This window comes from Leishmania infantum, chromosome 13 (genome assembly GCF_000002875.2).
Source record: "Leishmania infantum JPCM5 genome chromosome 13".
NCBI classification, from domain to species: domain Eukaryota; phylum Euglenozoa; class Kinetoplastea; order Trypanosomatida; family Trypanosomatidae; genus Leishmania; species Leishmania infantum.
Window position 1 is genome coordinate 147,863 of NC_009397.2, and position 24,175 is coordinate 172,037.

Sequence of the window (24,175 nt, forward strand, 5' to 3'; positions counted from 1 at the left end):
TGCCCTATCACGCATGGGATAGGCTACGCAAGTATTCTCATATATTCATACATCAACTCCATAGAGGCACAGACGCACATTCCTACAGTCCCTCGATACAAGGCCACCGTTGCACACCTTCGAGTGGGCAGAGACGCCGCCACGGATGGTTTTCCCTCTTGGCCGCTCTCTTCCTTCTGCTTCGCTCCTCCGCTGTATCACTTCAAAACAACAATAAACACACGCACACGCTACAGGCTGCTCGACCACAGTTTTCCGCACCTGGCAAGGTAGAGGAGCACCTGGATGCCACCGCCGTCGTCATGAACTTCGAGGATCCGTTTGCGAATGACCTCAGTCGGGTTCGCAGCGCCGTAGCCAGTCTAGGGCGGCCCTCCTCGCCATCCTCGCTATCGGTCTCCGGCGGACTTGCTGGGGGCCCGAGAGGAAGCCCCAGCGCAGCTTCACCTGTGCTCTCGTCCGGTATGAGCGCCGACAGCTCTGTCGGACTCGGTGCGACGCCCCTCAAATCGGCGTTTCTCTCTAGCGGGGCGACGTCGGTGTGGGGACCCTCTCCGACTTCCGCCCCAGTAGCCGGGCGACGGGCTCGTGTAGAGCCCAACGCTACCGGCGCTTCTCTAGGGCCTCCTGCGGCGGGTGGAACCTCCGCCAGCTCCGCCATTCAAGCTGCTTCTCCCAGCGGCGCCGAGGCACCGGCTGCCTCGGCGCTATCGTGGCTGGAGGAGATGGACTCGTCACCGCCACCAGCGGCATCTGCAACAGTCACGCCAAGCCCATTCAGTGCACCACCACCACCCCGGCCAGCAGGGCAGGCTCTTTCCTTGTCGTCATCCATTCCGCCCTTCCTCATGACTGACGTGGTCCAGGAGCAGTCGCCATCCTTTCTGGACTTTGCCTCTACCGGTGCTTCCTCTGCTGGCGGTCCGGTGCATTCGCTGCCGCCAAGGGGTGCGCCTGCTGCAGCGGCGAGATTGCCCACTAACACGGGTGGTGCCGCCGCCGACGCCGCCGATGCCGCAGGCATAGAGGAATGCAAGAAGAAAGAGATTCGCGATCTCTACGCCACCCTCGATGCCCTGGACGTGGAGCAGGGGCGGCTGGAGGAGAGTGTTGGCGACCGCCAAGTGAGGGAGGAAACGGAGCTGTTGGCGCTAGAGACGAGTGTGCTGGTGAAGACGACCGAGCTCGAGGAGAAAGAGCAGGAGTTGGCGTCGAGGCGCGCAGAGCTGGAGCGGTACACGGTGGAGCGGCTCGAAGCCCTCGCGAGTCGGTATGCGAAGGAAATGGAGGCACAGGCCGCGGAGGTGCGCAGCCTCGATGGGGCGCGTTTGGAAAAGCAGTTGCAACACATATGTGACATGAGGTCGGCCACCGAGCAGACGGTGCGCGAATTGCGAGAGCGAGCCGCGCTCGTGCTCGAGATGCAACCTTACAGTGAAGCTGGTGTGCGTCTTGCCCTTTTCTCTACCAACTCCAACGTTGCAGTGCCGCCGACAGGCGACGCAGACTCGCCCAGCCCTACAGCCGGCGCTGCCGGCGCCTCGTCAGCTGAGCCGTCCTCTACAGAACTAGGGAGCGCCTTGCAGCGGGCAGTGATGGTACTGCGCGGCTACTGCGACAAGCGCCTGCGCCACACGCGCGATAACCTTGTCGACTACGTGCACACCAGCACGCTTGATGCGGCCCACTCGGTCCGGCGAGGGCGAGAGCAAGCGTGGATGCAGGATGCGGTGCAGCACAAGCAAGTCTTCAGCCGCTATATGGTGGATATGATGCAGCGGTACATGGCCTTTTACAAGGAGCGGGCGGTCGTCAAGCAGGACAACATTGCAGCGCTGCAGGCGGATGTGCGTCGGATGGCTGCGCAGCTGCGCGGCCACGCCGCAGAGCGGCTGCAACAGCTGCTGAGAGATGTGACGGCCAGGATCACACTCTCCACGCAGCGCCACACGCAGGCAGCCGAGGAGGCGCGCGCGCTTCTGCAGAAAAAGGCGAACACCATTGTGGAGGGCGACATGGCGATGGCGGACGCGCAGCACCGGGAGCTGGAGGGCCGCCTGCTTGCGGAGGCCAACGCACGCCGTCAGCGTCACCACGCCGAGGAAGAATCGCTGACGGAGCAGCTGCAGCGATTGCGCCGCTCAGGCGAGGCGGCCAACCGAAACGCCTTTCAGGCAATCCGTGATGCCGCCAGCGCGACCAGCAGCCAGCACGCACAACCCCTCCGGGAGGAGGTTCTGGCGTTGAAGACGCGCTTGGTGGAGCGTCTACGCGGCGGTGCGTCAGGGGTGGCCGCCGCGTGTAGTGCAGCTCGCATGCATGCCGAAGAGCTTACGCGCGTTTTACGCAGCACCATGGCGCAGGAGGCAGCGCGCCAGCAGGGTGCGTCCCTCCTGCGCCAGCAGTGCGACGAGCTGCGGCGTGGCTTGACGTCTCTATGCACGGAGGCTGTGGAGCGACTACAGCAGACGCGCTGTGCACAGCACGCACACCAGGCCCGCATCGACGCCTTGGCGAAGTCGTGGGAGGCGGCGCACCGTCAGAACCTTGCTGCGGCGTGCTCGCTGATTCTTCCCGTGTCCAGCAGTACTCCTGGCACCGCGGACGCCCAGTATGTGTCGGAAACCTACGCCGCACCACAGGATGTCGTGTCCGCTGCCTTGCTTGATGTCCTGCAGGACAAGCTGCGTGCCCGCGATGACAAGCGACGCTCTCTGCTTGCATCGCGGCGGCAGTGCACCGCTGCGTCTCTCTCCAGGCTGGAGGAGGTACGCGACGCGCAGGCGACGCTGCAGGACAGGTGTGCTGAGCTGTGGTCAGCGGCGCAGACGCAAGCGACCCAGCAGCGTATCACCCAGGAGATGGAGGTGGAGGTGGAGAAGGGGCTCATCACGGTGGCGGCTGAGCAGCGAGTGGCCGATCGGGACCGCCGTGTAATGGCGCGGAGGTCTCGCCGCATCGCAGAACTGACGTCCAGTCTGCGCCACGAGCCACCGCAGCATCTTCTGTGCAGCTTGCTTTCCCCGCCACTGCAAGAGGTGGTGACGACCCATCTGGCGCGCGCACACCCGCTGGGAACCGTTGACATCAACGCCATTCCCAAGGTGGCGAGCAGCAACAATACCTTTACTGCCGTGCATGCCTCTAACAACGCAGCCACCACGGTCAAGAAGAGCTCCGCGGAAGTGTCTTCATCGTCTTCGTCGTCTTCTCCGGCGTCAGGGGTGTTTCAAGTGAAACGCGGAGAGGAAGCGCCGGTGACACCCCAGAAGATGTGTTGTACCCCCAACACTGCTGAACCCAGTTATGCTACAGACACACATCCGTGGTCCTCTGCACCGCTGAGAGCAGAGCAGCGACTTTTGCATGCCGGCACTGGCGAGAGTCGTGACGTGTCGCCTGCCGCCCGAGGGTCACAACAAGGACGCCCACAGTCTGACAGCGTGCCTACGGCGCATCACGGCATGTGTAATGAGGCTGCTGCGAAAGTGTTGACCTCCTCGCAAGGAGCGCAGCAGGTGGACACGACAAGGGTGTATCGTCGCTCCGCGGACATGACCGTCGAAGCTGAGGGCGATGCTTACTCCCGTGACTTGGATCCTCGCAACTCCGGATCGCGGAGAGCCGCTGCAGACGAGAAGCAGCGCGGAGGATCATGGTCTCGCGATGCATCGCTTCCGCCTGTGTCGAGTACGTGGGCAGCGGACTCGGACACAACCCCGCCCGCTCGCACCTGCGCGACGATTACATCACCGGCTGTGCTTCCAGCACAGCCGCAGCGGCAGCAGTCTCTGCAGGCCCTTCACACTCTACGTGAACCGACCGTCTCACAGCCGACATGGTCCACGCTGGAGGAGTACCGAAGCAGCAGTGTTGACGTTCCCAACCGGGCCGCGGCAGGTACGTCCGCCACCTTCAACTTCACAGCGACCGGGAGCCTGGACGACTGGAGCGACTTTCTTGCCTTGCTGTCCTTCACCGACTCCCCGGCCTCTTCTATCACCTCGTAGGGCACGACAAGTGGCAGCGACACGCACATCCACACAGCCACTAAAAGACAACCGCTTGTAAGGCTGCAGCATACCTGCCTTCCTTGCCTTGCCTGCCTGTGCGTGCGTGTGTGTGGGCTGTATCAGCTGCGCATCTTCCTCTTTCGCTGCGAATAGAAGGCGCGCCAAACCAGGTGAAGCCCGTCAAGCGCAGCTCTGTTTGAGAGCAGCTGACCATTTTGTAACACAGCCGTCGCGGTTGCTCGCCAAACACACTGTGTGTGCTCACTCTCCCTTCCTCCACCCCCCCCCCCCCCCCGTCGCTCCGTCACGGTCGAATGTGCGTGGACTTGTGCGGGGTTGACCTCTGCTGACCTACACGCCCTCATCCCTCTCCTTGCTGGCCTCCTTTCTTTCTCACGTGTACACGCGCACGTTTATACACACACAAACCTGCACGGCTCAACGGCTCGGCACAGTTTGCGCGAGTACGTGAGGGCGAGGGTGGGTGGCGGTAGCGAAGGGGAAAACACAGACTTTCGATCTCGCTTCCTTCTCTTTCGCTTTTCTCCGCGTTTTCGCGGGCTCGTTCGCCTTTCCTGCCCCCGAAGAAGGGTCAGCCACAGGAAGAGCGTGGGGGAGGCGCACGCGCACAGGGCTGTGCGCGTGCACTTCTTTTGGACACCAGCAGTGTTGCCTATACCACCCTCTCTCTGTTCAGGTGGCCCCCTAACACTCCCCCACCCTTCTCCTTGCTACAGGCCCATCGGCTGCCGGGCAGGGGAGCATTCCACGCGTGCAACAAGCGGTTTTACACACACACACACACACACATCCCCCCTCCTCCCCTTAGGCACAAGATGCAGACGCCAGCGGCCGCTAACACGAGCGCCAGCCCGGCCCCCGTCCTGAACAACAAGTCAACTGGACGAAGTATTTCGTACGAGGAAATCTACAAGGCCGCCAAGTGCAGTGTGCTAACGGACTTCTATCGCGAGAAGCGCTATCTTGATCTGCGCCGCCGCATCGCAGAGAGAGGCGAGGACGTGCAGCTGATTCCCGTAGCCTCTGGCGCTGATGCGACCTCGCCGGCACTGGTGCGGGCGAGCACCTCGCGCCTGCTGAAGGAGCACGGCAGCGCGTCGTGGAGTGCTTCCCTCTACCAGTCCGGCGTATACGGACTGACAGGCATTAGCTCCATTTGCACGGCGATCGCGCTCTACCTCGGCATCTATCAGAATCGGCTTGTCCTACCCGTTGTTCCCATGGGGGTTGCGGCGACGTGGCGCCTGTGGGGGGTGCTCGAGGATGTCTGGAACGAGCAACGCTACATCGACAACGCGGCGAAGATGCGGGATGAGCGGCAAGGCAACCCGCTGAACGCCGTCGTGAAGCGACGTCGCAAGCTGGACGCGACTGCAAAGGAAGGGTCACCCGCCGCAGAATTGATGGAGTAGAACAGCAGCAGCCGGGACAGGGGGCTGCTGGGGAGAGACATTTGCGGACTTGTGTGTGTGGCTCTTGTTGTTGTCTTACATCGATTCTGAATGTCTGCGTAGCTGCGTGTGCCCTCCTTGTCGGTCATGTGTGCGCGCCTTCAGGCACAGAGGCGCGTGCTTTTCCATCTGCGCCTCCCTGGGGCCAGAGCAAGAGCGCGTGTCATTCGCTTACACACCTATATATACCTATATATACCTATATCGAAACGGATAGTCATGCGCACCGATTGACCATCCATTCGCTGCCTCCTCATCTGTTTTTTTTTTTCGTGTGTGTGGCGTTGTGGCGGCAAGGCTGTACCCCGAGCATGTCATGTGCTCCTTCCGCCACCACCATCACCAAGACGGAACGCCTGCGCCGGCGTGTTATGGTTTCGGCACCCCGTCCCCCCGTGTCGGCTGACCTGAGCGTAGATTAGGGGGTGCTCAGATGCGTCCCACACACTTTGTCGATCATTCCCACTCTCTCTCTCTTCTTCTTCTTCTCTCTCCATGCGTGCACACATATGTGCGTGCGTGTGTGCGTGCGTGTGTGCGTGCGTGTGGCCCCGTGCACGTAATGTTGGTGGGTGGTGGTGGTTAGGTGTGGCTAGGGTTGTTTTCTGAGGAAGTAGGTTGCAGGACGTGCTTTACGCTGCTCGCAGGGCGTCCTCCTCCTTGTCTCTCTCTATTCTGTTGTTGCTTTCGTTTTTTTTTTTTTAGTTTCGTTCCGTGAACCGCCAGCTGCACAGAGCAGTCGCGCTTCGGTACAAGGAGGGAGGTGGCTCTCGGGGGACCCACCCACCCGCACCTTCATTCACCACACTTTCGCGTACGTAGCCGCATACACACAGACTCTGACATAATGGAGAAGGTTGTTCTTACTACGTACCGCAAGCTGTACAAGATGTGCCGCCGCGTCGACGCCAGCGTGGCGATGCGGACACAGCTCATGTGCTGCCCGTTACAGGTGTACGACCATCGCATGATGGAATGGCAGCCGTTCAACATTAGCGAGATGAAGTGGGCCGAGTCACGCACCTTCCTGGATGCGTTGATTCGGCGGCTGAATAACGGGAGTCCGCAATACATCCCGCCGCTGCCACAGGAGACGACGCGGGCGGTGGAGGCGTACAAAGAGCAGTGTGCGTCCATGTTCACGGCGGCGAAGGGAAATGCCGATGGCGCCGCCGCCAGCGACGAAGGTGCACCTGCCACCACCTCAGCAGCAGAAGAGGCCGCCGGTGCTGAGGCCGCTGCTGCGTCTGGCTCTTCCACCGCATCGCTGGGAGGCGCACGCGGCACCACCGTGCCATTATGCGTGCTACCCTACAGTACTCTAACCGTGGCGCTCCGGCAAATCTATGAGGCCACGCCGTTCTCTATGAGCAACATCACCAATGCCTTTGCAGCGGTGAAGGAGCTGCAGTACGTGTGCGACCTGGATAACGCCGGAAAGACGAAGCTGGTAACGATGACCGCCGGCTCGTCCTCGACCTCCTCTGCGGAGGCTGCTGATGTGGCGCCGCTGCAGCGAACACTGGATGTGATGCCGCTGCACAACTCTCTCATTCACGGCCTCAGCTCAGATCAGCGAGTCTCGCTAGACCGCCAGACGCGCCGCGCGAGGAAGTGTTCCTCTGCGTCGCGCGACAACGGCGGTCCACCGGTGATGATCGCGGCTACAGCAGCGGCCGCAGCCTCAAGGGCAGCAATGGCTCCTGAGGCGGCACCCACGTCTGCGGAAAACGCTTTCGACGGCGCTCCTGACGTGGAAGGGGGAGCCGATTTCACGGGCGAGGGCGGCGACAAGGCGGAGGGGAGTGAAAGGGCCGAGCGCAGAAGCGCGCCCGAGGAGAGCAGGGTGCCGTCCGGCGAGGAGCTGAGCGACATCCTCCCTGCTCAGGCGGAGATGGCGAAGGAGCCCAAGGAGGTGCAGCTGCTTCTTTCTCACCCCACCGCACGCGGCTTCTTCCGACGCACGGTGCTGCTCATGGTGCGCCACGTCACGCACGAGTCCGCAGCGCTTGTGCTCAACAAGCCCCTTCGCAACGAGGAAGGGCTGGAGATGACCATCGAGGCAACGGTTCGACTGGGCCGCGTGCATCCAATCTTCCGCCGACATCTGGCGCAACACACACTGATGATTGGTGGCCCGGTCATGTCCGGCAGCTCTTTCGACGACAGCATCTTCCTTCTCCACCGAGTGCCCGGGGTCCCGCACGCGCTGCCTCTCGGGTCAAACCTGTGGCTGGACGGCGACCTCGACGTCCTCATGGCGAAGCTGGATGCGGAGGAGGCTTCGGCGGAGGAGGACATTGTCGTCTTGTGCGGCTTTGCGGGGTGGGGCTTCGACCAGCTCAAGGGTGAGCTGGGCCACGGCTACTGGGTGGTCGCCAGCGGCCCTAGCGCTGACGCGTCGGTGGGTGCGTTTGTGATGTCCCTTGCCCGCACGACGAGGGGCCAGTCCCAGCACCAACAGAAGCAGCAGGCGCCCAACACCGGTGCCGCCCCTGCGTCGTCTTGGGCGAATGAGAAAGAGTCCGCGCGGGTCGCCGGTGCGGCATCGGCCGGCGCCGAGAGTGGCTCTCCTGAGCAGGAGCAAGCAGCGGCGCCAGCGTTCGAGGACACGGTGAAGACGGAGGAGAGCATCCGTGCTGAGGCGCAGCACGCTGCCGACGCAGCTGCGTCACCGGCGCTTACGTTCCTCAAGCGCCGCCGTCGTCGTGCCGCCGACTTTGGCAAGGTGCGGAGTGGGCACATTGAGACTCTCTCGTGGGTCCGTGCGTACGCGTCGGTGGGGCAGCCGTATGCAGACATGGCTATCAATCAAAAGGCGTTTGCAGAGGATGACGACTTCCAGGAGTAAGCGCACTCTGACTCGGAGAGGGGGGCTGGGACGACAAGGGGCTGTGGAAAGGGAGTGAAACGAGGGGTGGGTGGGTGGGGTGGGGTCATTTTCCAGGCCTGCCCAGGCGCGTGTGCGCACAGCTGTATGGGTGGCGAGGCATACTGCCGCCGTTTCCCTTCTCGTGCCCCTCTTCGCTCTTTTTTCCGCTGACTTGGGCTGCTGCTGCTGCCCCCTTCCCTTCCCTTTTTTCCCGCACCTCCGTCAGTTGCTTCCACACACCCTCTGCGGACACGACTCGTTGCTTTCTACTTCTCCATGGGTCACCTCTCACCGCCTTTCTCTGATTGTTGGCCCACGCACTGCGTTGAAGTATGCGTGGCTATGCGTCTCTGCGAGGAGCGGATGCCGTGCTGGGGCGAAGCGCGAGAAAGGAGGTGGGACGTTTTCTCCACCTTTCCAGCTCCCCCTCTCGCTCATCCGGCGAACGACTTGACATAAACACGCATGCACACATACACGGGGACGTACGCCGGTGCGCAGACGACGGCGTTTAACGCGGGTATCGTGTAGTTGATTCTAATGCCGAGTTTCACTCCGGACTAATGGGCATAAACTAGAGTGTGCGCATACATACACCATGCGCAGCGATGCACGCACACATCACGTGTAGGACAGCTAAGGCAGGCCCGTGGAAGTGGGAGACGGCGTGTCGAAGAGGATGATTATGCGGCGGCTTTGGCGAATGCGCTTGCTTGCTCCGTCATCACACTCAGAGGCATGCACACACACACACACACACACACATGTATATACGTAAAACGGGCCGCGTGATGTACAGCGATATGCTGCATCACGTCGTGCTTTGCTCTGTGGAGTCTTTCCATGCGTACGTGCGCACAGGAAAGAGCAGGGCACCGACTCAGAAGCGCGTGCGCCGCGATCCTCCATCGCGACTTCCCTTTCCCCATTGGCGGCGTGCGCTGGCCACCACCACCACTACCACCACCTGGAGCACGTATGCCGTTTCTGCTCCTCTGTTGATGATGTCTTCCTCTTCGCATGTGCATATCCACCGCCCACCCTTTTCTTTCCATCGCCTCGCACTCTCTCCCCCACTCCATACGAACACACATACACACTTAAACCCCTCCCTCCAAAATGGAAAGAGAGAAACAATGGGCGTCGATCTGACTGGTATCTCCAAGAAGAGTCGTGTGATTCGCCATCACACGTACTCGACGAACCCCTACATCAAGCTGCTGATCAAGCTGTATAAGTTCCTCGCGAAGCGCACAAGCTCTGGCTTCAACAAGGTCGTGTACCAGCGCCTGATCAAGAGCCGCAGCAACCGCGCCCCGATATCGCTGAGCCGCATCGCCGTCGTCATGAAGCGCAAGGCTGTCTTCACCGCGAAGAGCAAGGCAGCCCCGATCGCCGTCGTGGTCGGTGACGTCCTGGATGATGTGCGCATGGCCCGCATCCCCGCGATGCGCGTCTGCGCCCTGCGCTTCTCCAAGAGCGCGCGCCAGAGCATCGTCGCCGCCGGCGGTGAGTGCCTGACCTTCGACCAGCTCGCCATGATTGCTCCCACTGGCAAGAACACGTACCTGCTGCGTGGTCGCAAGTCTGGCCGCGAGTCGGTGCGCCACTTCGGCGCCTCTGGCGTGCCCGGCAGCCACTCGAAGCCTTACGCGACCAACCGCGGCAAGGAGACGAAGCGCGGCCGCCGCACGGGCCGCTCGTACAAACGCAAGGCCTTCCGCCACGTCTAAGGAGTATGGCGGTAATTCGCGATGGTGGGCGCGGCTGTGCGACGGCGTGCGCGCCAGCCTACACGCGCTCGCGTCCCTTCAGTGGGAGGTGCGTGCCTCTCTCGGTGATGTCTCTCCCCTGTGACGTTTCTCTTCTCTTTTCGCTTGTTTGTATTTTTTTTTTCGCTCCTTCGTTCACGCATTGACCAAACAAGAATCTTCGGAAAACAAAAACGACTCAGGAGAGGACACCGCATCTCCTCTGCCCCCCTCCCTCTCTCTCGCTACCCGCTCTCTGCTGCGGCTACGCGACCGCCTCCGACCCCCTCGTCATCCTCTTTCTTCCGTGTGTGCGTGTGCAGATACACGGGTGATGGTAGAGGATGCAGAGTGCACGGGAGGTGATCTGGGGCGGACGGCGTGGGCGAGGAGGAGCAGCGAAAGGCGTGTGTGTGTCTGCGCACGCATGTGCGTTTACTGTGTGGGTGCTGTGTTGTGCATGGAGGAAAGCGGGGTACGGGGGTAGCGAGGAGCAGGCACGCTCCATCGTCTCTTGCCTTCTGAGGACCCTCGTGTGTTCTCGCCACTCTCCCTCCTCCTGTGCGAGGGAGACGGAAGGGGAGAAGAGGGATGTGAGGGGTGAAGGGCAGGACAATGATGATGGTTATCGTGGGAGAGAGAGCATGAGGGGGGGGGGACTGTGAGAGTGAAGGCGAAGGAAGGTGAGGAGAAGGAGGGGCGGCCGGATTGGCGGACACAAATGTGCATGCGTGTGTGCGGCATGCGCTCCTCTTCCTTCCCCTCCCGCTCTGCCTCTCTGCCCTGTCGCCCCCTTCTACTTCCTCCGCACGGGCCTGCATTTCACTTCGACGCCCCCCCCCCCCACACACACACACACACCAGCACCGACGCACGCGGGTGCGCAGCTGTGTAACCCTCTCTGTTCTCTTGGCCGCTAATACCAAAGCGCGTGCTCTTCTTTGATCCGTCTCCGCCGCTAATACTACTGGCTGCCTCGCTCCTCTCCCCACCGCGACGTCCTCTTGTTCTCTTTTCCCTCTGCTGGGTGCATGTCTACTCTCGCCACACACACACACGCATCAAAAAAAAACACCAAAACGCGTCAACTCACTCACATGCACGTCTTAACATGTGCAGATTTCGTTATCTGCGCACCCGCACGCTCTCTAGTCTTTCTTCTCTTTCGGAAAAGAACAAACTATTACCACAATGGCTGAGGAAACCGTCCGTGTTGAAGTCCCTGCGGTAGAGGAGAACGTCGTGGTTGATGTCGCGCCGGAAAGCCTGGAGGATGCCGTCCGTATTGTGATCCAGAAGGCGCTCGAGGCCAATGGCCTCGTCCGCGGCCTCTCTGAGGTGGCCCGCACCCTGGACTGCAAGACGGCGCACATGTGCATTCTCGCTGATGACTGCGAGGATGAGGAGTACAAGAAGCTTGTCACCGCGCTCGCCAAGCAGGGCAACATCGATCTGATCAACGTCGAGGAGCGCGAGAAGCTCGCCCAGTGGGCCGGCCTCGTGCGCCGCGATGTGGCCGGTGAGGTGACCAAGACTCTCAAGTGCTCCTCTGTCGCCATTCGCGACTTCGGTGAGCGCACTAAGGCTCTGGACTACTTGCTGTCTCAGCTGCACTAAAAGCAGCTTCCTCCCTTCGCGCCCCCGCTCTTCGCCCCCCTCCCTTTCCATCCGCTCTCTTACTGAGTGAGCAACGTTTCGGCTGTGCTTGTGCGAGCGAGCGAGCGAGCATGTGTGCGCGCATGCGGAAGAGAAGGGGGAGGGGCGCAGGGCAAGTTCCGAGGGGACGGGCATCAACTCCTGTTTAAGCGCTCTTTTTCTAAAGCAACGAAAGAAGTGCGAGGAGATGCACAGACGGTGGCTGCAAGGAGCGCGCAGGCACACACGCATGCAGAGGAAGGGTCTCGTGTGGTTCGTGCGTGTTGCTTTGCCGTGTATGCCTGCGCACCCTTTTTGATGGCTACTGGTCACGCTACGCAGTGTGTGCGTGTGTGCGTGTGTGCGTGTATGCGTGCGACGAGGAGCAGCTTCTCCCACGCTTCAGCTACTCTTTCGTCCTCTTGTCTTCTCGCGCTGCTCGCTCTCGCTCTCTCATGTTCTTCTCTTTGCTCTCTCGTACTCGGACACACACGGACATGCGTGCGCGCGTGTACGGCTTGGTGGCGAGCGAAAGCGAGAGATGACGAGGATGAGAATGATGAGGTGGTGGTGGTGGTGAGGAAGGCAGATGGCAGGGCAGGGCAAAGAGAGGAGACGAGGAAGATGACGCCGATGCCGTGGGAGGAGGGCGCTTTTCTGTATATATACGAAATCACTAACTTCATTTCTTCTTTTCAGTAAAAGTTTTCAAATTTCTTTTCCGATGACCCACGCAAACAAACCAAAGAGCCGCCGCCGCACCAAAAGAAAGTGTGCGTCCGCTGGGGGAGGGGGTAGCAACATCAGAAAAAGCTAGGCCAGTGGCATGGAGGCATGAGTGGATGGATGGGGGATGGAGGAGGATGCGCGTGGGCTCGGGGAGATACGCACACGGCACTCCTTGCCCTCCGCATCCCCTCCTCCCCCCATGTTCGCCCTTGAACACGCTACGCGCAGACCGACACAGGGGCATGTGCTACCGCCACGCACGTGGCACACGACATGCTGCGTGTTTCTGTGGATGTCGACTGCTTCTACTGTTGTTGCTGTGCTTGGCTTCTGCGGGGGAGGCGCAACGACACCCCTTATCCTCTCCCCCCTCCCTCGCGCGTGGGAGAAACGCTCGTCGTTTTTCCTTTCCGCCTGTTCTCCGTGGCACGCTGATGTGGGCGTGCGTGAGTATGACAAGCGTGACTCGTTGCCGTCCGTGCGCTCTCTCCATCTCCCTTGGACGTGCCCTCCGCACACTCACTCTCCTCACCATCTCCCGTTGCTTGTCTTCCTGACTTCCTTGATGGACGCCCTGCCTTGCTTATTAATGCCAAATACGAAAGCCGCGTTCGTCTGTCTGCCTTTGTGCGGATCTTTTCCGTTGTAAGGCTACGGCTCCACTGCACATCGTACACCTCGCCAGCATTTTCGTGAACGGGTACGAGGTAGGAAACTTTTCAAGATTACCACATACACGCGCGTGAGTGACGTGACGTGAGGCGGCTCCTCTCGTTTGCTCCACGACCTCTCTCCCCCTCCCCACCTCGCGCGCGCCCGTGCCTGTGGCTGTGCCTTCCCGACCTTTCTCTGCCCTTGGTGCGAGCGTTTGCACATAAACGCGTTGCCTCTGCGTGCATCGGCTCCATCGCTTATTTTTGTTTTGCCCGCCGGCTCCGTCTTCATTGCTTGGCTTGCTTTTTCGTTCGCTGCTCTGGTGTTCTTGTGCTACCAGCTGGTGGTGAGGCAGAGCAGCAAGACCGGAAACGATTTCGATCTCTACCCCACCGCCCATTCTCCTCCTCTCCCCCTCCTCAAACACACACACTCATCTCTGCCGCCCTACTTCCCTCTCCATACCCGCAGCACGCGGCGTGTGGCGTAGTGTGCGCACGTCTCTCTGTATGTGTGTGCACAGACACGCATATATACATGTATTCGCGCATGCAGGTGGTGATTTTAGCCAGCCCGAAAAGCGGAAAATAAGAGAAAGGGTAAGGACAGAGACCCACCACGTACAGACACCTCCTTCCCCCCCTCCCCCCCCCCCCACACACACACCCCGATATTCCAGCGGCACAGACACCAGAAACGCGACACAACTTTTTTTTTTATTGCTGCTGTACGTGTTTGCGCGTTTTGTTTTGTTGTTGTTTTTACCATCATTACTATTATTTTGCCCGTGTAGTGTCGGTGGTGTGTCTGCTTTTGCGTGCGTGCGTATGTGTGCGTGTGTGCGTGCTCGACAGAGCCTTCGGTACCGTGTTTTGAACCATATCTTTTTTTGTTCTCTCTCTCTCCCCCTCCCCCTCCGTTTTATATCTTCCGCTTGTCTGCCTTCCCTCGTTTTGCTTTGTTGCTGGCCCCTTCCTCTCTCTCTGAGTGAGCGTGTATCGCGCGTACGTGTCCTATCCCTTCTGCCCTCCCCTTCCCCCTCCCCCTTTTTCAGTTGTTGCCTCTCTGTCCTTCGTTCTCTCCCTTGGTTCTTCCCTCCTTCCCTCAACACACGCACACACGCACATATACTCGCCAACGGAAGCGGATCGCGAGTGTGTGTGCGTGACGCGCGTGAACGCGGCGCACAGACACCCATAGAAACCAAGAGAGAAACAGGCATACAATGTACAGCCTCGAACGAAGACGGCAGGCACCAGACTCGGACAGCGACGTCACCTCCACGGCGGCGGAGTACAGCTCGGGTAGTGTCCCACCCACGGGCTCATCGGTTCACGCTGGCGACACGCAGCAGGTGCCAGGTCTGCGCCTCATCGACGGCAAGAGCGGAGGCGGATGGGCGCTTGGTCCCTCTTACCCCTACCTACCCTCGCAAGAGGAGCAGGTGCGCACAAAGGCGAATGTAAACCAGACGTTGACAGGCGAGCAGCGGAGCAGTTCAGCGGGGCTGCCAAGTGGCAGCGGTCAACGCCACCCAAACACCGCTGCTTTCGCCGAGGCAGGCAACGATGGGACATCATCGGGCGAAGTTGCCCCGTCTTTGATGTACATCAGCCCCTCACAGGATATGCTGGAGGACGACGACAACACTTTTGTGGACCATGGCAGCACTACCGCGGCGTCGAACGCGAACGCTGGTGGGCCATCGCCAGGGGCCGCCGCCGCCGCCGCTGCTGTGTCGGCATCGCTCACAAAGAAGACGACATCCAAACCTCGCGCGGCGATCGTCGCGCAGGTGGGGTCACCGACGCCGTATGCATCCACTACAGCCGGTGCATCACCCTCCGGCACTGCAGCGCACACCAACGGGAGAGGCGCAGTATCCAACAGCGCAGGCGGCGACCGAGTGCGAGGCGGCCTCTCTTTGTCCCCGTCGTTGGCGCTGCTGTCGGGCGGAGCAGCAGCAGCCACTTCGTCCTCTCCCATGCATGCGAGCGCCGTGGGTGGCGGCGTTCCAGGCAGCAGTCCGCCGCCGCCGCCTTTGCCTACGCCACCGCAGCGTTCGTCTGTGGGCCCTAGTGCGTATACGAACAGCGGCATGAGTGCCGCACGCCGGAGCAACGGGGCAGGCGCCAACACCAGCATAGGCGGCGGCAACGCAGATGTGCTAGGCGGCGGCGCAACCCCGCAGTACTCGCGCATGAACTCCAACGAGGCCGTCCCTGGAGTGGTCTACCGAGCAACGGTGCCGAGCAACATCAGGGCAATGGCCGTGGACCCGGTCGAACCAGTAGTGTGGACCGCCGTCGGCGACGATCCGCTCGCCGCGTTGCGCCTCAGCGGACGCGAGCTGACGCACTCGAAGTCCGTGAAAGACATTGATCAGGTGCACTGCATGGCGGTAGTGCGGATCGCTGAGGAGCAGGCGACCACCTTTAAGTCCGCCTCGACGTCACCTCGAGCGGCGGGCACGACGCCGAAGGCCGCAAAGGCGGGGAAGCGGAAGAAAGGCGGTCGCAGCAGCTCTGGCGTCCGCAAGTCTGGGAAGCAGCGCGCTGGCAGTAACGGCGTTTTTCTGGGTCGCAGTCTCGCCAGTGGCCTTGGTGGCGAGGATGACGTGGGAAATCACGGGAACAGCGACGATGACGGCTACGGCGACGACGTGATGACCAGCGGCAGCCCGCTGGGCCACGACAAGCAAGGGGTGAGCTTCTCCAACTACTTGTGGTGCGGCCTGAGCCGCGGCCACGTGGCCGTGGTGAACATGTCGAACTTGGAGTACCAACTCATCCACAACGCGCACAACCAGACGGTCAACAAGATCTGGTACTGGGAGGCGTGCAACAAGGTTTGGACGGCTGGGCGAGAGAAGGGCGTGCACGTCTGGGATCCGCAGCGGCGGGCGGTGCTGAAGCGGCGCAACATCGCCGCCATTCTGAGCGACGCGACGTACGCTGAGTCGACGGACAAGGTGTTCGCGGTGGCCGGCGACGCCTGCGTGCGTGTGTTCGAGCCGAGCGGAGAGAACGTGAACGTCCCCAAAGGGCAGGAGAACCGCATCCGCATGAAGCTGGACGCCTCGGTCATCGAGTACCACCGCAACTCCGGCTTCGTGTGGGTGGGCCTCGCCCGCGGCAGTGCCCTCATGAACACGAGCACCCTCGATGTGGAGCGCACGCTCCCGTACACCTTCAGCGCCATCCTCTTTAAAGGCAACAACGCTATCATTGCTGGCCAGGAGTCGCCAAGCGGTGAGGGGCGGCTGATGGTGCTGGACGTGACGAACCCCAAAGAGCCCTCCGTGTTGGCGTACAGCAAGTTTGCCGGTGCCCTCCCCCTCGGCCTTCACATTGTCCCCCGCACCCGCTTCGCGGTGGCGGCGCAGGACGACCCGAAGAAGGGCTGCATGATGGCTGTTTTCGTGTACGACGGCACAGTCGCGTTGATGCACGCAACCGCGTCTGGCGGCGCACCCCCGCAACGGACCGAGTGGGTGCCTCGGGGGGCAGCGATGCCGACGACTGTCGGCACTCCCTCACCCCCTGCGCAGCCTACTACGCAGGCTCCAGATCAGAGCGGTGGTAGCAACGCCATAACAGCTACGACGACGTCACCAGCGGTAAGCAACGTCACGTACAGCGCGGCCACCGTTGCCACGGTAGACAGAGCCACGCTGCACCGAGGGGCTGTGGTGAAGACGTCGCCGGACTACCGCACCGACCGCAAGTTGGCGGTGGAGGCGGATCGATCCTCGCTGGTGGAGGCGATCGCGCCGGATGCCCAGGACATCAAGAACGCTCTGAAGCACCTTGTCAAGACCACGGATGAGGTGCGGCAGTCTCTTGTTCAGCAGCGCTCCGCCGAGTCAACTCTAGCTGACTTCAGCCGGGTGTTGCGCGGGCGACAGCAGTGGCTCTTGGAGCAGGGCTCGATCACGAACCTTCCCGTGCTGCCGAGTGCTGTGGCAGACCGCATCGATCGCGACTACGCCACCGCCGAAGGAAAGACGATTGCCACGTCCATCGAGCAGCTGCAGCAGCTGTACACCGCAGCGCTGGCAAAGCAGCAAGAGCTGCTGCACAGCAGAGAGGCCGGCGGCGGCGGCAACGAGAGCGGGGCAGTGGCGCTGAGTCTTCCAGCGGCGTCGTCGCCACGAGAGCTGCGGATGTCGTCATCGGCCGTGGCCACGTCGCCTCTTGCGCCCGGCAGCAGCGCGAAAGGCTGGCGAGGTGACGCGCTTGGCAGCGGAGTGGTCGGCGGCGACGCGGCGGCGCTGCGAGTGGCCGCCGGAAGCGGGCACCACCACCCTGGCGAGCATCTTGTGGAGGGGGACAGTTTGCCTTATGTTTACTCTCCCCGGCAGAGCGGCGTTTCCGCTTCTGGCCCAGGGGCAGGGGATGCCGCGGTTCCACCATGGGCGCTGCAGCTCGCCTCCACATTGCGGCGGGAGCGGACGCTGCATGCGCAGCAGTTGAACGCGCTGCAGCTCCAGGCGGAGCGTCTAGCCGAGCGCAACACAGCCCTCTCCGCCGCCTTTGTGCGTCTCCAAGCCCACGTAGCGGCGCTGGGACAGCAAGCGCTCGCCTCGGTGATGGACGCCGAGTCTACAGGCAGCGTGACGGTTGAGTCGGAGAAGTCACCACCGAGCTTTCCGCTACAGCGCCGCCAGCCATTCCAGGCGCACCAGCCTTACCAGCCTTCACCGCAGCACAGGAGTGCCGCGGCTTTGTTCGCCAAGCTCAGCCACGGACAGTACCACAAACCGAAGTGTGTGCGCCGATCTACCGACGTTCTCGTGAAGGCGATGGACGAGGTGGTGCGCCTCGCGCAGAGTCGCCGCGGTCGCAGCGGCGACCGCGACGCAATGGGGATCACCCTTGAAATGGTCCACTCGATGGCAGGCCTGGCAGGGACCGGCAGCGTTGACGACCCGGATGGCAGTGCCGACACGGCTCCGGCGCACACGCGACCGTCGCGCATCCAGGATGTGTCCCTGTCGCCGTCCTCTCCATCTATGGTGCTGCCGCTGGAGGCGCCTCTCTCAGCAGAGGAGGTGGTGGCCACGCGAGGCGTGCAAGGCAACTCCGCCGCCGTCGATGACACGCTGCTTGACCACCCCCTCACCTCTCTACCGGGCGTGTGCTCCATGGCGGAGGTGGAGCTGCGCAACCTGACGGAGCGCGATGCGGAGGTGGCTTCGCTTTGGGCGCGTCTGCAGAGCATCCGGTCACAGCCGCGTGATGCAGGTGCCAGCCATCACACCACGGAGCAGCACGCAACACCTACTGGCCCCGCTGCCGACGTGACAGCTGACAACGTCAAGGTCGTGGAGGGTGGGCTGCTGCTACGTGCCCCCATCGCAGGCAGCACGACCGACTCGAGTGCGGCCGGATCAACGCCTGCACTGCTCACGCGGCTCATGACGGCGCGCGTTCTGCAAGCTGTATGCTGGGCGGAGTGTGTGCAGACCGTTCTGCACGAGCTGACGCACGCGGAGGGAATGGACAACATCTTCATTGCCGGCTGCGTACACAACGCTCTCATGTCACCGCGCGCGACGGCTGTTGGCAGGTACGGCGACGGCGCTTCGGCCGGGGTGCGGGGGCAGGGCCCACTGGAGGTGCTTGGCTACGAGTCTACGCAGGAGCAGTCGATGGTGCTCGCGAAGGTCGGTCACATGAGCAAGTCGGCCACACTCGAGCTTTCTAATACGTCGCGCGTTCGTGAAGGGTTGCGCCAACAAGAGTACCGGAGCCAGGACGAGGAAGGCACGAGCGGCGTCGCGGCCTTTGCTAACAGCGACTTCCGACTGCACCGTCTGCCGGGCGCACTGCGCTGGTCGTTGACGGCGCTGCGGCTGCTCTTCGCGTTTTTGTCAGACGCCGAGGCTCATCTGCTCGTTAGTGGCGGCCACGGTGGCGGCAGTGACACCCCCAAGGTGGATGCCAGGACGGCGCGTGCGGCAGGGAAGCACAAGGCAGGGGTCACCCCCAGCAGCGATGAAGCGGCCGCCACGCGGGCTCCGTCAGCGGTTGGTGTGGCCATGACACACTGGGCGATGTTTCTGATGAACCTCCAAGCCGACCTAACAGCCGTGCACCACGCAGCACGACTCTACCACGCCTGGCTCTGGGGACCGTCCGCCCTCTCCGCCACCGCCGCCGCTACGACGCCATCGAATAGGGCTGGCGGCGCGGCACACAACCGTTCAGGCGCGGCGCGCGGTGGCGGAATCGGTGTGAGTGCTCCCAGCAAGGCCACGCCATATGCACGCGAGTCTGCCTCCATCGCCGCCTCCACCACTTCAGACTCCCTCGCCCACATCGCGGCGTCTCTCAGCTCCAAAGGCAAGCTGCTGTTGCTGTACATGCAATGGCGTTTCTCTGGCTTTGCCACCACGTCCACCGACCGCGCCGTTGCGTCGACAGGCGGGGCGAACGTGTTGTCAGGGTCGGCCAATGCGGCCTCCTCATCACTTTCATCCGCCGGGCTGCCAACCCTCTTCACCTCTGAGGGCGACAACGACATAGCCGCCTCTACAGCGGCGGTGACGCCGTGCAGCGCTGCCGATTGCTCTCGCTTGCTGTGCGACACTGTGGCGCAGACAAAGCAGCTGCTGCACCGTGTGCGACTCCTCCTCGCGTACACCCACGCCATCCGCGCACGTGCCTTGATGGCGCTGGAGGAGAGCCGGGACGAGGCTGTGGCGCAGGTGATCGCGTCCTTCGCCTCGACAGCCGCCGCCGATCCGGACGCCCGTGTGCCGACGGAACAGGAGAGGGCCTTCCTGCAGAGTTGAAAAAGACGGGGACAAAAGCGGGGAGGAGGTGGTTGGAAGGCAAAGAATCATCAGCGACGAGGGTGCTGAGAAGGGCTTTCACGCCGCGGATGTGCGTGTGTGTGCGTGCGTATGCGCCGTAATGACTGTGTGCGGCTCAGTTGCTTCTTTCTCTCTCTCCTGGATCTATGTCTGTGTGTGCGTGTGCGCGGTTGGATATTATCGTCATTGTCGTCGTCGTCATCTCTCGCTCTGCGTGTGCGTGTCTTGCTTCTCCTGTACAAGGTAATGATTTGTGCCTTCTCTCTTCGTGTGCGTGTTTTAAGTTCCGGCACGTAGGCGTGTATCTGTATAAGGGTGTGTATCGTATGCTCGCGTGTGCGCGTGCGTGTGTGTTTCCGGCAGGAGCCTCTCCTGTTTCGTCCACCGACGCTCAAGGCCGACCTTCCCCACCTACACACACACAGCGTGAGTCCCTACTTCCCTGTAGAGGGACGCGCCGTCCCTGCCTATCCCCCTCCAAGCGTCCACCGCCTACCACGTCAAAGGAACAGCGCATCTCTGAACGCGGCACAAAGACACGAGACCCGGCGAAAAGCCCCCCTTCCCCTCCCCCTCCCCCCCGCTGCCAAGTGTGCGTTCTTTCGTGCGCATACAAGCATGCCTGATGCTAGCGAAGCGATGCGCACACGTACGCGTGTTCCTGCGCGTCGTGCGCGTTCGCTCAAACAAGCCTGCACACCAGCCCGCTGCCTGCGCCTTGATTTGGGCGTGCTCATCATCAAGCGTACTTTCTCCAGCCTCTCCTCACGCTCGTCTCTACCCCCCCCCCCCCCCCCCGCCTGCCTTCTCTTTCCACGCTTTGCAACTCTCTCTGCTCTTTTCACGACACACTCTCGCGATTGGCCGCGCTTCGCGCGGCCCCCCTCCCCCCTCCCTCGATCTCCATACGCAGCCGCAGCTGCGTGGTGGCCAGTGCCCGCCTGGCCCCGCGATCGCTGGTGTGTGCATGCGTGCGTGCTGTCGATAAACGGGCTATACCGTGTCACCCGCCATGGCCACCATGGACTTGTTGAACTTCATCTCGTTAGCCATTGAGCTCCGCGACTACCCGGGATACGCGACATGCATCCGCGCCACTGAATACCCTGGCCTCGCCCTGTGCGAGTACAGCGCGGTCACCGGTATGCGCTACACGGTACCACTTGGCTACGCGGCATCCGCGGTGTACTTTTACCTTTACCACCGCCCCCGCCTCTCCTTCGCCGACCGCTCGCTAACCAAGTTACACCACTACTTCTACCCAAGCGCCGGCTACAGCACGCCACTCGGAATCATCGGCGGCGTTCTTTACGGCGCTGCCGAGTGCGTGCAAGGTCTTACACCGGCGGCTCTGGAGGCCACCGCGGCGCGGGAAAAGGCGGCTGCTGTGATGGCTGCAGAGCAGTACAGTCAACGCCACCGCGCGGCGAAGCAACGGCTGAAAGCGGAACAGTCGTTTGCCTCCAAGGCACTGGCCTGGCTGCGGCTGTGCGAAGACCCGGTGCAGGCAGAGCTCGCGCGCATGGGACTCGGAGAGGACAGCATTGCGTGGGAGACTCTGCTAGTGCCGCAGGGGTATCTCTGGACGCAGCTGCACTCCGTCGTGCACGATCCTGCCCGGTACCGCGGCTACGAGGCTCCTGTCGCGATCGGTGCGGCAGTCCCCACTTCAACGGACGAGAGGCTCAGCCAACCTTCTGGCGGTGCCAGTACGCCGTGCCCCTCGCCTTCCGGGGTTTTGTCGTTTTCGAGAGCGTATTTTACGAAGCCGCAGGTGGACGCTGTCGTGAGTCGGATAGGGACGCTGCGCACCTCGCCGGAAGATGACCGCTGGATGCGCTCGGCTGGCCGCTGCGGCGCCTACGGCGTTTTTGGCATGCTGCTCACGTGGAACAGCGGCGGTGCTCTGTTTCGCGCGCAGATGGGACTTGGCCTTGGTGTGACGATTGCCGGTCTGGCGTCCGCGACGCGGCTGGATGAAGTGTTCGCTCACCTGTGACATGTGTGTGCGTGTGTGCCGTGCGTGTGTCTGTGCAGCGATGCCCTTTTTTGTCTTCGCACACTTGCCAGAACGGCGGCCGCTGAGGCGACCACAGCGGTGGCCTTTTTGCCCCACTTGTGACTGGTCTTCTGTACGCGATGTGCGCGTGCCTAGGACGAGACCATGATCATTCGAGAAGGCGAAAAGAAAAAATGATAGCAACAGCAGGACGTCGAACTGTGAGCACCGACAGGAGCAGCGCCAGCCGAGCAGTTTGTGTAAGGGGCGTGTGGCTGTGCGTTGGAGGAGTGGGGGAGGGGACCAAATATCCTCCGTCGTTGCTCCTCTCACTGCGCGTGATCGAGTCTCTCTCTGTGTTTTTTTTTTCTTGGGTGTTTCTTCTTCGTGCGAATGGCGAAGCCATGGGCCCACTGGAAAGAGGGGCAAGAGGCATCCAGTGTCCTTCTTCCAGACAGACACACCGACGCAGGCGAACAGCATCAGGAGAGGCTGCGCCGACCTCGTCGCCGGGGCGCACGCCTTTTCCTGAATGCCGAGGGCTGTGATGCTCACCGACACGATGCGACTCTGTCCCCTCTTCGCTCGCACTTTGTCCCCCACCGCCAAGTTGCTTTCATCACACACACGTGTGTGTACGCACAGACAGTCACAGTCGAATATATCGTGCACGCCACGAACCGCGGTTCGTGCGCGACTGCCTCCCTTTTTTTTTGTGGCTTCAGCGCAATGATGTGCCTCATGTGCGGCCGCGCAGCCACGCGCTGCACACGGCGTCACCTCCTATTCCGACTGCCGAGGATGCCTTCCGCCCTGCGGTGCCACAGCACCACGGCTGCTGATGCTTCAGCGAAGGCAAAACTGACCTCTCCCGGTGCTCCTCTCACCCACGTCCTCAAGCCCATCCCCACATCCGGCGCAGCCTCGTCATTTTCCGTGACGCCCTCGGCCGTTGTTCTTCACACATCTTACGCTTCGCTTTCAGCCGCCGACGAGGTGGGGCACGACGAGAGCCGCAGCCGTGGCGCGGACGCAGGTGATGGGCCTACTGGGACTGCCCACCTCACGGCAACGCCGTCGTACGCCGTGACGAACGTTGCTGCGTTCGAGCAGCTCATTGCGGAGGCGCTGCGCCTGTCTGAGGTAACGCTGGAGGCGGCCGCGACAGTAGCCGCACCACCGGCGCCTTCACCATCTTCTCCGGTGTTGGCGACGTCGGCTTCTCGGGGAAGTGCTCGCGAGGCCCCCATCACGCTCATTGCGGATCACACGGTTCGCGAACTGCAAGTCCTCCTCGCCGAGGCCGAGCGCACCCTCGCCCCCTTCACGGCACGCAAGGCGAGGATCGACAAGTTCGTCTATGGTGTGTATCTGCCGCTGCTCAAGTACGGCACCTTCGCGTTTTTCGCCGCGCAGCTCGTCGTGTACTTCAACTGGATCTTCTTTGTGTTTGACTGGAACTTGGTGGAGCCAACCACGTACTTCCTCGCCTACACGGGCGTCTTCTGCAGTTTGGTGTACCACTACTACCACTGCAGCGGAGATGGGTCTACCTGGAAGGACATGTTTCAGCATCTCGCCCGTCGCAAGGCGGAGAAGAAGTACGCGCAAGTGCAGCTGGACGTGGTTGGCATGGCGCAGCTGCAGCGACGCATCACCTTGATCGAAAAGGAGCTGGCCCGCATGTCTGTCTAGGCGAAGAGCCAAAGACAGCGGCAGCAGCTCTGCACAGAGACGGAGCGAGAGGGCAGACACGCACGCACACACATGAGGCGTTGAGTACGAGGAGGAAAGCGGCGGTGCCGTCGCTCGCACGTGGCACTTCCTCTTCCGTTTTTTTTTTGTACATGCCTACTAGTGACGCACTGGCACGCGCAATCCGCTGCCTTTTGTGCTCTTGTCTCCCTGGCGTGCCTTCCGGCAGATGTTCAGGTGCGTGTGCGCGTGTGTGCGTGGCTGCACGTCCTGCTGCTGCTGTTGTGGAGTTGCCTGCGCTTTGTGAGTATGTAATGCAGCGTTGCACCTCTCCCTCATCACCTGGCCTCCTCCACCTCCACATACCACCAGCTGAACACGCACAGCTGCAGTGTCTTCCATGTCCGCGCTTCCGCGCATGATGGCGCGCGCTCCACGGTGACGTGCTCTTTGCCGTCGTTCTAAGTGCGAGCGGGGCAGGTCGTGAAAAGGGGGAGGGGAGGGGAGGGAGACGGTGCGAAGTTAGGTTGAGTGT

At 61.9% G+C, this 24,175-nt stretch overlaps 8 protein-coding genes across 8 annotated transcripts; all 8 read left to right on the top strand.

Moving 5' to 3' along the window:
• Positions 1 to 302: 302 nt before the first annotated feature.
• On the top strand, positions 303 to 4,010 carry LINJ_13_0420 (conserved hypothetical protein; the record flags this gene model as incomplete). The annotated part of the gene is made up of 1 exon (XM_001464036.1): positions 303 to 4,010. One exon carries the CDS (start codon positions 303 to 305, stop codon positions 4,008 to 4,010), a length of 3,708 nt encoding a protein of 1,235 aa, XP_001464073.1.
• An 839-nt stretch (positions 4,011 to 4,849) lies between these two features.
• Positions 4,850 to 5,446, top strand: LINJ_13_0430 (conserved hypothetical protein; the record flags this gene model as incomplete). The annotated part of the gene is made up of 1 exon (XM_001464037.1): positions 4,850 to 5,446. One exon carries the CDS (start codon positions 4,850 to 4,852, stop codon positions 5,444 to 5,446), a length of 597 nt encoding a protein of 198 aa, XP_001464074.1.
• An 886-nt stretch (positions 5,447 to 6,332) lies between these two features.
• Positions 6,333 to 8,336, top strand: LINJ_13_0440 (conserved hypothetical protein; the record flags this gene model as incomplete). Its single annotated transcript, XM_001464038.1, has 1 exon — positions 6,333 to 8,336. The coding sequence occupies one exon, from the start codon at positions 6,333 to 6,335 to the stop codon at positions 8,334 to 8,336; it is 2,004 nt and encodes a 667-aa protein (XP_001464075.1).
• A 1,157-nt stretch (positions 8,337 to 9,493) lies between these two features.
• On the top strand, positions 9,494 to 10,090 carry LINJ_13_0450 (putative 60S ribosomal protein L18; the record flags this gene model as incomplete). Its single annotated transcript, XM_001464039.1, has 1 exon — positions 9,494 to 10,090. The coding sequence occupies one exon, from the start codon at positions 9,494 to 9,496 to the stop codon at positions 10,088 to 10,090; it is 597 nt and encodes a 198-aa protein (XP_001464076.1).
• Positions 10,091 to 11,299: 1,209 nt separating this feature from the next.
• Positions 11,300 to 11,725, top strand: LINJ_13_0460 (putative 40S ribosomal protein S12; the record flags this gene model as incomplete). The annotated part of the gene is made up of 1 exon (XM_001464040.1): positions 11,300 to 11,725. The coding sequence occupies one exon, from the start codon at positions 11,300 to 11,302 to the stop codon at positions 11,723 to 11,725; it is 426 nt and encodes a 141-aa protein (XP_001464077.1).
• Positions 11,726 to 14,729: 3,004 nt separating this feature from the next.
• Positions 14,730 to 19,925, top strand: LINJ_13_0470 (conserved hypothetical protein; the record flags this gene model as incomplete). The annotated part of the gene is made up of 1 exon (XM_001464041.1): positions 14,730 to 19,925. One exon carries the CDS (start codon positions 14,730 to 14,732, stop codon positions 19,923 to 19,925), a length of 5,196 nt encoding a protein of 1,731 aa, XP_001464078.1.
• Positions 19,926 to 20,967: 1,042 nt separating this feature from the next.
• LINJ_13_0480 (conserved hypothetical protein) lies at positions 20,968 to 21,945 on the top strand (the record flags this gene model as incomplete). The annotated part of the gene is made up of 1 exon (XM_001464042.1): positions 20,968 to 21,945. One exon carries the CDS (start codon positions 20,968 to 20,970, stop codon positions 21,943 to 21,945), a length of 978 nt encoding a protein of 325 aa, XP_001464079.1.
• An 801-nt stretch (positions 21,946 to 22,746) lies between these two features.
• On the top strand, positions 22,747 to 23,640 carry LINJ_13_0490 (conserved hypothetical protein; the record flags this gene model as incomplete). The annotated part of the gene is made up of 1 exon (XM_001464043.1): positions 22,747 to 23,640. The coding sequence occupies one exon, from the start codon at positions 22,747 to 22,749 to the stop codon at positions 23,638 to 23,640; it is 894 nt and encodes a 297-aa protein (XP_001464080.1).
• Positions 23,641 to 24,175: the final 535 nt, after the last annotated feature.